Below are 14,732 nucleotides of genomic sequence, written 5' to 3'. Positions count from 1 at the left end.
GTCGCGGGTCCCGCTGAGGGGAGACGCGGCCTGAGGGGGCGTCTTTGGGCCGCCAGGGGGCGCCGTCCCCCTTCGTACGGGCGCGCGCGGCGGGCGGGGGCGTGGCCGAGGCGGGGCGCGGCGCGGGGATTGGCGAGGCTGCGGCGGGGGCGTGGCCAAGCGGGCGCGGGGATTGGTGGGGCGGCGGCGGGGGCGGGGCCGGGCGGCGGCGGGGGCCGGCGGCGGCGTGGCCGCGCGCGCCACTCGCGGCGGCGATGTGACCCGGGCGGGCGGGCAGCGGCACCGGCACTGCCACCGGCCCGTCCCGTCCGCGGCCCCGGCCCGCCCTGCCCCGGAGCCGCCCGGCCCGCGGACTCACCCCCCATGCCCGCTCACGGCCGCCCGCCGGTAGCGGCTGACGCCTGCGGGGCCCGAGGAGGCGATGGCTGCGGATCTGGTGGTGCTGCTCTGCCTGGCCGCCGCCGCGGCCGCCGTGGAAGGTGAGCGGCGACCGGGACTACCGGGAGCGGGTGGGATGCTGAGCCGAGGGTCCCCGCGCCGCCCGCGGCGTCTGCAGCTGGGGAGCAGGCGAGGAGCGACTCCCCCGCCGTAAGGCACCGGCACGGGGCTGGATCCCGGCCCCGTGGCCCCGGCCTCCTGTGCCAGCCCGGGTTACCTGGCCCGCGGGCGGTGCTGGCAGCCCGTGCCCTCGGGAGGTGGCCGGGGCTGGAGGAGGGAACCCACCCGCATCCCCGTGGGGCGAGTTCCGGCTCGGCTCCCCTTCCCTGCGGAGCTCGGCACGGGGCCGCGGTGGGGTCACCTCCGAGGTCCCCTCTGGTCCCTGGGGCCGAGGTGGGGCCATTTTCGGAGCCCCGTCTGGGTCCCCTCTGGTCCCCGGGGCCGTGGTGGGGCCGCCTCCGGGGGCCGTGGCGGTGCGCGGAGCCGCCTCTGCCAACCCTCCCTCTCCCAGCCCCGGCGGAGGATGGATGCGCCAGGAGCCGTGGGCAGGTGGTCTCTGTTTCCGGGGATGAACTGAGCCGGGGGACGCTTGGTCGAGCCATGGTGCCACGGAGCAGGTTCGTGCTCGTCCTCTCAGCACGGTTCGTGCCAGTAGGCTGGGATCTTTTCCCCGTCTCCCGCTTGGTCGTGGAATTTGCTGGGCAGCGGGAAGGTGCCTGCAGCCGAGACCCGGGCTCCGGTCGGTGGGCCTGGTGGGACAGCCAGCTCACCCCAGCCTTGGTGCTGTGTCGCTGCTCCGTGCCCGGCATGGCTCCTGAAGTATTGTTTCGATTATTTTTTCTCTTTATTTTGCCGCTGCCACCTTTCTTGGCGGTACAGCAGCAGCTCGTGGCAGGGGCTGCCGAGCGCTGGAGCGGTGGCTGCGCGCAGGGGATGAGGTGCAGCCCCTCGGTTGTGAGCAGCGAGAGGCGCAGGTGGGGGAGATGATGCTCAGGGTCTCAACCCGCTGCCGGCCGGCGTGGGGCTGGCCCTCCACGGTGGGTTTTCATGTGAGTAGGGTTGTGGCTGAACTGGAAGCTTGTCAGAGATGGCAGGAGACTGGCTCAGCTTCGGGCAGCGAGGAGCTGGTTCAGGAGCTGGAATGCTGCTCCGGTGGGATTTGGCCGCAGCTCCGCTCTGCTCTCAAGCACGGCTGCTGGATCGTGGCGGGCAGGCCCGCTTGATGCAGCATCCCCTTTCCGCTGGCTTTTGGCTGACACGCGTGTTTGCTTTTCGTATTTCTTGGGGTGCCTCATGACATCTCTGTAGGAATACCTGGAGGTGGGAGTGCTGGTGCCATGCGTGATGCACCGAGCGCGCGTTTGCTCGGTGGCGAAGCCGCGCACGAAAAGACGAGACCTGTTAGCAGCGTTTCGCTCGCCGGCGTTTGCAGCGTCAGCGGCTTGAGGCACTGCTGGAATTGCGGCTGGATGGGAGACTTCGGCTCCCTCCTGGTCTGAAGGCACTCCTGGGTGTTCCTCAGGGTGTTCCTCAGCTCTCCCCGGGAGCGCTGGCAGAGTCGGTGTCCCTGCCCAGGACCGAACCTGTTGAGGAGGGGTGATAATTTCTACTCTGCTGAGGAAGTTGCTTGGATAGTAAAGTAGTATCCTAGGAGAGATCTCAGATTTCAGGGAAAATTTTGGATGGGGAATTTCTGAGGTAGAGCAATCAAATCTGATTTGGAGTTAAGGCGAAAGTCTGATTATGTGGTCATAATAAAGAAAATGCCTTTTTATGTGGTTTATTTAAGTCTTACTGAATCTTTTGATACAGAGGTTGAATTTGCTAGATTGAAACATGGTTTTCTCTAATGGATCTGGAGCATCTCCTAGGACCTGCCTTGCCCTGGGGTCTGGCTTTTCCCCTGGAACATCGGCGAGGCTGGATTAGTCGGCAGCCCTCTCTGACAGCACGGCAAAGCCGCGGCTGGCGCTTTGCTCTGCCCTGGGCTGCAGGAGCAGCTGAGCCAGGGATAGCTCCCTGCATCCCAAATCAGCCAACGAGACAAAAAGTCTTTTTTCCGTGATGTTAGGGGAGGCGTCTGGGGGCCTGGACCCGGCTGGAGTGGGAGGAGGATGCAGCTGGGGTCAGGGTGCAGGCTGCCTCCAAACCACCCTCGTTATTCTCCATGAAACCTTGCTAACTCATTGCCTGCAGCACGCAAACCTGGATGTAATAGCCACTTATCTGACTTTTTTAATGGTTCCTTAATTTTTTACTAAATCCTGTGGCTTAGCTGACCCCTTTTTGCTGGACACCTGGACGTTTGTAGTAATTTTAAATTTTTTTTTGTGGCTTGTGAAGAGGAGGAAGGATGTGAGAAGATGACAGCACCAAATACTCTGTCTCCCCCACACCCTGCAATCACTCAGGAGCTGCTGGTGTGCTCTCTCTCTGTTAGCTGAACCAAATACAATCCACTTAGCATATAGAAAGGGTGGTAATGGACTGATGTTACGTGTTTTAACTCGGGTTGGAGCTGTTGGTAGGTCAGATGAGGCTGATGACCATTTTGGTGCAGCTCCTCCACGTACTCTGTTTCTCCTGCCTGGCCTGCTCGCCTCTCCAGCATCTCCCTGCCTCGCACCTGCTCTTTTAAAATCCAGGTTTTTCTCTCTCTGCTTGCAGCATCACGATAAGCAGAGCACAGGAGGGAAGTGGAAAGCCCTCCTTGGGGCAGGTGAATCCAGCTTAGTTTTTCTTCCCCTGCTTATCCACCGGCTTCAGAACTGTCACCTGGGAGAGGAGCAGGGATGGGGTTTGACTGGAGAGTGACATCCCTGGCTCCTGCTCCATGCCTGGCCTCCCGCTCTCCTCCCTCTTGGCTCGGGATGCACACATCTGTTGCAGGCATCCTTCGGGCTTCCTGCGCTTCCGCCAGGCGCCGGAGCGGTGCCTGTGCCGAGCAGGCTGAGAGCCTCCCTTCCCTCAGCCCTGTGGGCTCCCACCTCTGGCCCAGCTGCTCCGCCCCGAGCTCAGCCCTTCTCAAGGAGAAGCTAGAAATAAGTCCTCAGGAGGGAATTTGTAAATGCAGATGGTAACCTTCATGGGAATTTGCAAGTGCTACTATTCAGCTGTCCGTTTACTCTTGCTTTCTTTGCTCAAACTAACTGAGGGGAAAAAAGAAAGCCCTAAGGGGAAAACCCTTATTCTTGGCATGATGAGTGAATCCAGATCCTGTCAGCCTGAAGGGAAAGTGTTTTGTCAAGTCATAGAAAAGGGGCCTGACATTGCAGGTGCTTATGTTGCTGCTTTTTTTTTTTTTTTTTTTTTTTTTTTTTTTTTTTTTTCCCCCCCACTAATTCCTGGTAGCTCTGCTCATGGAGAAGGTGGGGACTATGTTTTTCTGTTCTTTTGGATATTGGAGTGCTGCTTGTTCTCCCATGTGTTAAGTGGCCCTGTCTACTGTGGCATGAGCTGCCAGAGGGTTTGCCAGGTGTCCTCTCACCCATCCTGGGTGAAGCTCCTGACACCACAACAGGACAGAATAAAACCCTTCCATTTGCCTTAGAAATCAGGAGAAAATAGGATGTTTGATGATGAAAGAGGCCAAATATGTTTGTCTGGATCTGGATCCAGGCTATGGTGCTGAATAATAGATGTTTCTAGCAGAGATGGGTTCTGTAAGCTAAAGAAATGTTCAGATTTGATGAAGAAGGGGAAATGATGCTTTGGGCAGTGGGTAACTCGATGCTAGTCAGGTCAGCAAAGTCTCGGAGACCCAGTCCTGGTGCAGTGGGAGTGCTGTGGGATGAGGCTGGTGGAAGTGGTGCTCAGAGCAAGGCTGAGGCTCTCGTGGTGTGTGTGCACTGCGCTGGCTGAGTCCAGCCAGCTCTCCCTGAGCTTAGCACACATGGAAAGGGCATCCTGCAGGAACTCCCAAAACTGTGTAAGGCTGTCCAAAGGTGGTGCTTTGTTCCCTCTAAACAGACAGTGTTGGTGTGAGGAGTCATTTAACAGCACAGCAAGGCTGGGTAAATACTTGGGGTTGCGGGAGGGAACGCTTCCCCCAGATATTCATTAAGATTTGAAAGCACATTTCAATTTGACCTTGTTCTGCTGCAAACAGAGCTCTCAAGGGTTGCACGCATCAATACTTGGCCAAGGCAAATATTAAGGTTGGATGTTGGCTGGGTGGCAATTTGGGAAGGCATCTCCTCATCTGGAATGGTAGGAGGTTGGAGTGAACAGGCGTCCCAGGTTAGTGTGGGAGTAGAAGGGTGCAGAAGGGGATGGAGTGATGCCAGAGTAGTGTCAGGAGAGAGCTGTGACCTTGGGTGGCCCCTGGACCCTGAGCTGGTTATTGCATTGTTCAGCTTTTAGGGATAAACCCACAGTCATTCCAAAAGTGAGCAGCTTGAGAGGCTGCCTGGGAGTGTGCAGGGAAGGGAATGGGCACAGAGTGGATGCAGACAGCAGGTAAAGACAGCACAGCCCTTTCCTTGGGGACAGTGGGAGCAAATTCTTGCCCAAATTAGCTCCATGGCTTTCCAGATAAGTGGAAAGTGTGGATGGGCTCCCTCCTTCCCTGTAAATGTTTCTCACAGCCACAGCTAAGGTTTTGGAGCTCTTTTATTTTGGTCACCATCCATTTTCCCACCAAGTCACATCATGGGAAATAGTGAGAATAACAGGACACGTGTTTCGCAGGCACAAAAGGATCTGTGCTCTATTTATTTATTTCTCACAACTTTTGAATTATTAAAGTACGTTCAGGGGAGATTAACTTTCCCTGCTCAATATTTATTATTGTTTCATTTCCCTGAAAGTTGGAGCTACAAGAGCTTTGATGAATGGGCTGGAAGGTTCTGTAGTTTCTCTATTGCTAATCTAAATATGTCCGTATCCTTTGCTGAAAAGCTAATTTGTAATTTCCTATGGTAATGCTGCTTAGTGAATTATAATGATACACCAGGGCCTGCTTTTCATCCCAGCCCTCTGTCAGGGGAATAAAGCTACCACTGGAAAACGGTGTGAAACCTGGAAACTGGCCATTAGTCCCCTAAATTTTTGGTCTAATAACAGGAATCCAGAAAGCCTGTGCACCATCTGGTCTGTTTTCATCTGTCTGCCCCCAGGTTGTTTCCAGGCATGGGAGGGGTGCCCTGTGCTGATGCCATGACCCGTGGGTTTGCGTCAGCGACCAGAGCTGGATGGTGCACGCAGTCGCTGCTTCTGGAAACCTCTCCCACCACCCCAATTAGAACCAAGTGTTATCAGTCTTTTGAATAATTGAAGAGGCTTTCTGTTGAATATTTAATTACAATAATATTTGGTTAGCAGGGGTTGTTGGGCTCAGTTTGTGCAATTGAGAATTGCTGCAAGAAAGGCTGTTAAAAGAAAATGTTGTTGTCTATGATCATTGATTTATCTTTTTTTTCTTTTTAAGCTAATCAGTTACTTAGTTGAAATTGGTTAATTAGCTCAGCTCCATTAAGATTCTTCGGCATTTAAACTTGATGTTTCTAAATAATTATAGTTTTGCCTGCTAAGCCCACAACCCAGGGTGACCTAATTACTATTAAAGCAAGACGTGCTTTGGTCTGGCTTTAATAAGTTCCTGCTGGGAGCCCCACGGTGAAAAATCAGAGGCAGCAGTTCAAAGGGGAAGGGGCTTGTGCTGAGCCCTGGACAAGGAAGATGAGTGTCCTTCAGCCTCACTTATTCCAACTTAAACCAAGGATACTCTTGGTTTGGGAGGAGGAGAGTCCCAGAGCCATCCCATGGTTGACATCTCTGTACTGTGCGCTTATGTCACAATGGATGGTCATGGCAAGCAGTTGTTTGGAGGAGGTGAGGGTTAAGATTGGTTTTAGTTAATTGATGAGTGTTAATTTGCTTTTTTTCCTCTTCTCAGTCTTAATAAGCAGGATGAGTCCTTTCCGGGTCTTTCTGGGTGGGGGGAGAAAAAAAAAAAGTGGTATTAAGTTAATCTTGGTGATTTTTAACAATATTAAGGTTATTTAGGTTATTACTAAGATCTGGTGGAAGTTGTCCCTGCCCAAGGCAGGGCAGGGACAAAATGATCTTGTGGGTCTCTCCCAATCCAAACCATTCTGGGATTCTAGGATTTCATTTATTTATTTATTTATTATTTGGCAATATCCAGGCCAAATAATTAGGCATTAATAAATGTCCCAGGTATGTGCTCATTAGTTAGTGAAGGAAATGTTTCTTATCTGGGGAGGCATCCAGTCAGGGTTACTGGTGGCTGGAGCTGATGAAGCTTTAATTTGTTATGCAATGAGTAAAAGTGGAGTGTGGGAATAGGTAAGAGGCTGTGGAAATCTTCACTTGCAAGCTGTTTCCTGCCATCCTTGATGGGGGTTTAATCACGACTTCAAAGGATTGTTTTATGATGATTTCTCCTCAAAAGCCCTTCTCTCATCCCACCTGCTTCTCCAATGCACTGGTAACCCTTGTGCCACATCCCAGCAGCAACTGGGAACCAAGCTTTGGATAATTCAAACCATTTTGATAATTTTGATAATTTGGATAATTCAAAACATTTTCCTTGGATTGCTCCAAGCATGGCTGGGTTTTGGTGTCTTGGCCTGACTATATATTGTTTTTATGAGAGGATGGGAAGCTTAGCCCACTGGATGCTTCGTGCTTCTGGCTCTGCTGTCTCCCAGGAAGCCTCTGAAATCTTGCAAAGCTCAGGACCTGTTGCATGTCCAAGTCTTTCCCTCCCTTTCTCTATTTTCTTTGCAGGGTGGAGCAGTGGGATGCTTTTATTTGTGTGTCCTGGGGCAGGGCAAGTCGCCTTCAACTCAGGGTGTGGGCTGCTTCTCCTTGAGCCCCAAAACCTGGGCAAACAGGGCTGCTGTGTGTGCTTGGATCAGCAGGTCAGTGTCCCTGTGCTCGCTCTCTGCTGTGGGGTGACCTGGCAGGTGACACCCAAAATGCAGCCGGCTGTGATGAAGCTGGGGGTACCCGCAGCTGTTGTTGGTTGTTCCTCTCCTGGTGCTAAAACCCACACCACGGGTGGAGGGATGGAGCAGGGAATGGCAGTGTTTGAAGTTTTATGGAGGTTTCTCATTTCTTTTCCAGCAATCAGAGGCCAGGGACGGGCCTTTGATTACTCGAGGCCTCTGCTTGCTTCAACCACTTCCGTAGCTGCGGGGTTGGAGCCGGCTCATTATCATCCTCACTAGGGCCCTGTTGATATGAGGATAATTGCATTTTGCTCAAAAGACATTAAATCACCATGGAACAGGCAGAGGGGTGTGAATTACATCTTCCCCGGGAAAACTGGGAACTCAGTAGAGGAGTTAAAAGGGAAACCCTGTTCTCAGGGGGTTGGAGGAGAATGGGGCTGGCTGTGGGGGGCTGCTCTGGGCTCACTGGGCATTCTCTGCCCTCTGAACGGGGGGAACTGAGAGGGACACAGCCTGACGTACTGGAGACAGTCTGGGGCTGACCTTGGTGTTTTCACCAAAATTCTGTAGCTTCTTATTTCCAAATGCCCAAGGAACGGGATGGACATGCAGGGAGAGAGCACGAGTGGGATGTTCTTGGGGTGCTCCGTTTGGTGCTGGGTTTGCTTTTCATTTGAAACAAATGTGTTTGGAAGTAACAAAATTGTCACAATTGTACTGTCAGAAGTGTTTCCTGTGATGGTTTTGACTAGTCCAGGACCTTTCCCTCCCATGATGTACCCATGGAGCTGGAGAGGCTGCTCCATAGCTGTGTTTGCCCTTACCATGTGGCCACTCCATCCCTGCTCTTCTGCTGTGATTATTATTTAAGCAGTTTTTATTTAGTCCTGGAAATTATGAGCATAACCTGGCTGCAAGTGAACTTGGAGCACAGATCTCTTCCCCAGCTTGTGGAGTTTGGCTGAAGCTTTCCAGAGTGAAGCTCTACACAAGTGGGTGAATCTCCTGGAGATCTGTGGCCTTTACTGCCTGTGCTTTGCTCCTTGAGTTGAAATTGCTGGTGGGGGTCTAAGACGTATGAGCCCATCAGGCTCTCAACAGAGGCACTGTGAAGTCACATACAATGATGTTATTGTGACCAGAGATGGACTGTAAGTGGTCATTTCTGGTTTAATGAAATAAAAGAGGATCAGTTCTGTACTGTGTTTCCTGGGGAGGGATGTGTGGCTCCTTGAGCCATGCGCATTGTGCCAGGTAGCCTCCCTGTTGCTCAGTCAAGTGGAGAAAAGCAGGAATTAAAGGCATTAAAGTGCCTTTTTCTTTGGACCCAGCTCAGGTCGAGCCCTGCCAAGCTCTGTCCATGGGCTGGCAGTGCCCCCCAACCCCTGGATGCTGCAGCCGACTTGCTGGAGGAGAGGAGGTGGCTGCTGGGAGCTGTAAGGACACGAGCTAAGGGTGTTCAGTATCCTTCTAAACTCAGCTTTTATTCTCATGCCGTGCGTGGGTTTTCGCTGCGCTGGCGGCGCTGCTGCGCGCCCGCAGGAGGGAGGCTGCTCAGAGCCTGGCTCCAGAGCCTGCTCAAAGCCATGGAAAGCTGCTCTTAACTTCAGTGGGCTGTGGCTGAAGAAAAGGAGCTGCTTTGAGAGAGGTTCTGCTGCTTCCAGCCCTCTCCAGATCTGCTTTGTTTTTTTTCGTTTTCTTTGCTGGGCTCTGCTTGCCAGGGCTGATCAGGGATGAGGAAATCCCTGCTTTTTGCATGGTTGGGTCTTTAACTTGTGGGAAGATGGTCTGGCTGCCTCCCACCAGTGGGAACCACTTGGCAGCATCCCTGAAAACAGTCCAGCTGCCTCCCACCAGTGGGAACCAATCGGCAGCATCCCCAAAAATGGTCTGGCTGCCTCCTACCAGTGGGATGCACTCACATCATTCCCAAGATAATCTTATCTTTTGTTAATAAATCTCTCCAGCTCCCTGGCGATGGGGCTTGGGGAGTGATGAGTGGGTGCCCACCTCACCCTGTGCCCTGATAACTCCTCTGTTTTCCCACTCTGGGCCGCTCCTCTCCAGCCTGCATGGTCACTCCCATCTCCTGAGTCACCAGCCCAGCAGATTTTTGGAGGTGGTTTGCAGCAAGGCACGTTTTTATTTTGTTCTTTAAAGCTTTGTGGCGTTCAGGGGAAACTGGGATGTCTTTGAACCATTTAAGGTATTCCTAATAGGTTACCTTGAAAGCTTTCTGCAGTCTTGAATGAATCAAAGTGCAAATGTTTATAATGCAACACCCACACAGGCTGGGAGAGGAATTTTATTAAGGCAGGAGAGTCAGAAAACAATAATAATAAAACATGTTTTATGAAGTTGGTGAGAAACTTATAAACTAGGTGGAGTTTTACAGCAGATGAATTTGATACAAGTTGTAAATTTGAATTCCCAGGCTGGTCCTCAGGTCCTGCTCTTTATTACCTGAAATAACATTCTCCACTTTTAATAGCTGGCTGCGGCAGAGCGAGCGTGGTTTTATCTTTCTAAATGATCCACCGTGCGTGTCTTATAATCAAACTTCTGCCCATCCTCAGGTTTCCAGCCCTGTCCTTGAGCAGCATAGCTGCTGTTGCCAATTAGCAAATTGCTGCTCTTTGCTTTGCTGTTACAAGGGGAACTTTGAGAATCCTTCAATACATCCACATGTCTGGATTACTGACATTTTTTTCCAGCAGAAACCACTTTATTTTCTGATAAGAGAATGTTTTGTTAATACATCAGCAAAAAGGGACTGAAAGATGCTCTTGATAAATCAGTATTTTGCAGTATCAACCTGCTGTGTTTCCCTGCTCCTGGCACTGCCGGGAGGCACGGGGGTGTTTGTCAGAGCATTGTTGTGAGGGGATCAATTGCCTTTTGAGGTGTTTGGGGTCTGTTCCCATTTTTCTTTCCCATGTTGCCTTGAGAGCCCCCCTCTTTCCCCAACAATGTGGTGCAATCCAGGGACTGGCGAGGTGTCAGAGCATGAGGTGGCTCTGTCCATGTTCCAGGGGTGGCTTCCCAAGGGTGGCATGTGTTGACTTCCTGACTCCCCTCGGTTCCTTCAACCCCTCCGTGCCACTTGGCTGTCAGCAGCTGTACCTGAGGAAAGGGTATAAAAATTGTGTCTCAGTCCCCTGTCCTGTCTGTGCACACGCCAGCAGATTATTCCTCTTGAAAAATAAGTGATTACTTAAGTAAAGCATTCGAGCTAATGGCCAGATTATTCTCTTTAAAATGGGAAAGTAATTAGGGATGTTTTTTAAATAGGCTTCCCACCCTTGGATCTGCTGGGATTAGCCTGTGTGGGTGTGTAAATATTTAGTTTCCAAGCGCTGTTTTTTTTTTTTCCTTTTCCCCCCCCTCCCCTTCCTTGAAGTAACAGTGGCGATAAGTGACAGAAATGAGGCAGCAGCTGTTCTTGGACGCTTTCCCCAGCATCCAAAATATATTTGGAATTAAAGATGACCCTCAAAGGAAATCGAAATTGAGGTTCTGCTAGTGTGATGTACCAGGGGTTTCCTCTGTGTGTGTGTGTTTGTGTGAAATTGAAGAGAAGTCATTGGGTGCTGGGATGTTTGGGGTGATGGAGAACAAGTCCAACTCTGAGTAAGAGCTGTGGTTGAGTATGGTGGGCTTGGTTTGATCTTCTGCCCATGGCTGCCTGCTAGCTGGAGGGAATTTTTGAGCTTGTTCCCCTGCGTGGAGGTCTGTCTTTGACATCCAAACAATTTAGACTTCGTGCACCAAGGCGCTTTGATGTTTGGCTTCAAAACCGTGTCTTGTTTTGAAACTTGTTGCGGTGCTTGCAATGTGTTGGTGAAGCTGGGAAGGCGAGCAAAAGGAAGCTGAAAGCAGAAGCAAAATATGCAATTAGATGCAAAAGTGGTTTTAAGTGAGTGATGTGATGGAGTTGCAGATTAAAGGAACGGTTGGAAGCAGTCATTCATGCAGCTCTCTTCAAGGTCTGCATCCCTGGAGACTCCTGCAGCTGAGGAGCATCTTGCCAAGCCAGAGGAGGCCAGATCTTGCATTTCCCCCATCCATCCAATGGATAAATCCCAAACCCTAGTGAGCCACCAGAAGAAAACCTGGCTCAGAAGCAAACCTGCAGAGCCCCAAGGCTGGAGCTGTCATTGATATGCCACGTGTCTTTGGTCCCATCCTGCTTCTGGGAGGTACTTAGGAGATACTTCTGGGCCATCGGTGCTTCAAATCTTCATGCACCCATCATTTTTCTTCTGTCAGGGATTATTTATTGCAAGCATTAACCTGGAGCTGCTTTCAGGTGCCTCAGTCATTTTTTAAAGGCTTCATTTGTGCTGTTCAGCTGTTTTTGGCAATTTGGGACTTTTTGTTTGCTTGCCTGCCTGCTGGAAAGCCTTCAGAGGTTGTTTAGGAGGCAAGGGGAGCCTGTAGATCCAGATTTTTATTTTTTTTTTTGTTATTATTATTATTATATATTATTATAATTAAAACATATTTTTAGCAGCTGAAATTCAAACCCGTCTGGGTATTTATACAGCAAGATGTTTTGGATGAGGAATAGGCCAAGAGAGTCATGTGATTGGGGCCAACGTGAAACAAAAGAATCCATTTATTATCCAGGCAGGAAATTTGTTCCTCGGGATGTTGTAGCTGCAGACATAATGATTTCATTTCCTCTGGTTCACCCAGATTAATGGCTTGTGCTCTTTTGTTTGTGTGCCTGTGTTATTCCTGCAGCCTGGCTTCCCCTCCCACTCCGTGCCGGCGTGTGTGAACATGTGTGCGAGTGCCCTGGGCGAGGAGGGGGCACAGGGGTCTCCAGGCTGCAGCAGGATGCTTGGGATGGTGGGGTGGGATGCTGGGAGAGCTGAGCAGAGCCCCAGGGACCACCTGGGGAATCCTTCCTGGCAGTGATGGATGATGTGTCTGGGGGTCTTCTCCTGCGTCTCTGGGGATCTTCTGCATCTGTGGGGTTTTTCTCCTACTTATATTTCTGGGGGTCTTCTCTTGCTGTGGTCACCAGAGCAGTGAGGGGTGTTTTCCTGTGAAGGTGTGATGGGATGAGTGAAGTGTAGAGTTTTAGACAAGTGTGAATGTTGTGGCAGGTGTGACAGCAGTGTGTCTTCTCCACAGCTGCGCTCCAGGATTTTTGTAGGTGTTGAGTACCTGGTGGGAAACCCAAAGCTTTGCACCCTCCCAAACATCAGGCCAGGAAACAGCCTCTTTCCCCAGGGAGCTGTGCTGATGCACAGTGATGCAGGCATTGGCAGCATGGCTACGGGTGAGCAGCACCTTCCTGGCTGTGTGAGTTGGCCTTTCATTCCAGGCTGGTCCCAGCTTTCATGGGACCACTGGGGGCTGGTAGTACCTACACTCTGTCGTTGATAAAAGCCCAGCAGACCCATCTTTGTGAGCACTCCAAGATTAGCAGCAGCCTTAATCACTCCCTTTCTCTCTTTCTGAGTGTTTGCCTTTCAAAAGTGATGTGGCAGGAAACTGGTGCCTTTGTGTTGCTGTTGCCTGGTGGGTCCTTTTGGGGTTTTGGCAAGGAGCTTTTAATTTACTGTGTGCAGGATGACCCAGTCTTCTCTTCTGGATTAATCTGGAGCAACCTCATGGAGCTGGGAGCACCCATCCTCAAATGATGAGGACTTCAGTGTGGTGCTGCCTGGAGAAGGATGGGTGACCATCTTGCCGCTCCCATGCCTGGCTCTTCCTCCTTCCCTTCTTTAGATGTTTCTACTCCAAGTTGGGGGAAGAGAGTTTCTTCCGTTTCTTCTGGAGGAGTTTTTTTGCAGGGACAAAACTCACTGAAGGAAGACCCTCTTGGTCGTCAAGGTGCGTGTGCCACTCCTGCTACCATCTGTCTGGGACCTTGGTGCACTAATTCCATCTTGGACACGTGTTGCTCCTTCTTGGTTTTATGCCATGAGGGGTGCAAGCCCACTATTCAAACGCTGCAGATGAGAGGAATGGGAAGCTGGTACCCTGTCAAGCTCTGGGCGCTTTCTTCCCACCTGCCTGCCCTCCCAAATGGCTCCTGTGTCGCCCAGGTGACAGAGTTTGTGAGGATATGACAGCTCCGTTGCGCAGAAGATGATGAACGGTAATGAGACCCGGAGCACAATGTGCACTTAAAGTGATTTATTTCAGCAAGGAAACCACAATCAGGGAGGATGGGTCACCGTCATCAGGAGAAGAGGTGAGTATGGAGATGAGCTTCAGGGGAACTTTATCATCAACCAGCAATGCTTTAAAAATGAGCAGAGCTGGTGTTGCATGAAATGGAGCTGTTCTGGTTGTGCCGGGACCATCCCTCACCTGCAGCAGATGGCAGGCACTTCCTGGGCTTTGGTCAGTGACTGGGCTGGCTGACTGGGGGACTTCTCCTTGGTTACCTCCTGCGACTGTGCTGAAGATTTTTGGTGAAGTGTCACCCGTGTGTAAAGTCAGCATTTGGGAAAGGAGCCTGTCCTGAGGAGGAGGGGGAAAAATACTCCCTGAACCCGCCTTGGCGCGGATCCCGGCACGCAGATGGCCGTCCTCATGCTGGAGCCTTTTCCCAGCTTGCGCAGGCGCTGGGACTGGAGGCAGGGGTGTGCCAGGCAGGCTGGCTGCCAAGTGGCACCTCCTGCCAGCATCCTCCTCTTCCTCCTCCCCTTCCTCACCCCCAGGGCCTGTGGGAGCTGTGGCTGTGCAGCAGCTCAGCTGGGCACTGCAGCTTGCCCAAAAAACTCGGCCTAAGAATGAAGCTGAGCAAAATCTTGTGGTTTAAGTTTGGCTTGGAGTAGTGCTTGTGTTTCCTCCCTTCTGACAGAAGAGGCTCCTGGCCTGGGGGGATCCCTGGTGCTGCCTCTGTGCTGGCATGAACTGGGAAGGCAGGCAGCTGTTCCCCACTGCTTCTGGCATCATTTGGACGATGCACCACAAGCCTACAATGAAGGGTCCTGACCCCTGTTGATGAAGAGCATCTTCCAAGGTGGTTCCAGTTGCTGGTCGTTGTTGGGGAATTTGGGCAAGGATTTAACCCAGCCCCAATGGCCTGTCATTTGAATGGATGTTTAGAAATCTCAGCAAGCACTCACCAGGCCAGCTGTGTGTGTACTTTCCTAAAGGCGGCCCAGACTGATATGAAAGCTTTTTGGATAGGTTGCAGGATAGTTACAGATCTGGCTGCTGATTGTTTTGTCCAAATCTAAAAGCGGAGAAGAAAAAAAAAAAAAAAGGCAAAGCTGGGAGAGCCCAGGATGAGTTTCCAGGGCATTTTGGGAATTCCAGAGCATTTGGATGTGGAACATCCAGAGCAAAGAACCCAGCAGGGTCTGCTGATGGGGTGCTTTGCCCTTTCCAATGTACCTGTTGGCT

The 14,732-nt window shown here is 51.7% G+C and overlaps 1 protein-coding gene across 1 annotated transcript in view; it reads left to right on the top strand.

The window, feature by feature from the left end:
- Positions 1 to 208: 208 nt before the first annotated feature.
- EPHB1 (EPH receptor B1) overlaps positions 209 to 14,732 on the top strand; it is a 77,758-nt gene continuing 63,234 nt past the window's right edge. The window contains exon 1 of the mRNA XM_058843902.1: positions 209 to 479. Coding sequence (XP_058699885.1) covers positions 422 to 479 — 58 coding nt within the window. The 5' untranslated portion in view covers positions 209 to 421. The remainder of the gene's footprint in view (positions 480 to 14,732) is intronic.

This window comes from Poecile atricapillus, chromosome 8 (assembly GCF_030490865.1).
Source record: "Poecile atricapillus isolate bPoeAtr1 chromosome 8, bPoeAtr1.hap1, whole genome shotgun sequence".
Taxonomy (NCBI): Eukaryota; Metazoa; Chordata; class Aves; order Passeriformes; family Paridae; genus Poecile; species Poecile atricapillus.
This window is presented reverse-complemented; position numbering and strand designations above follow the sequence as displayed.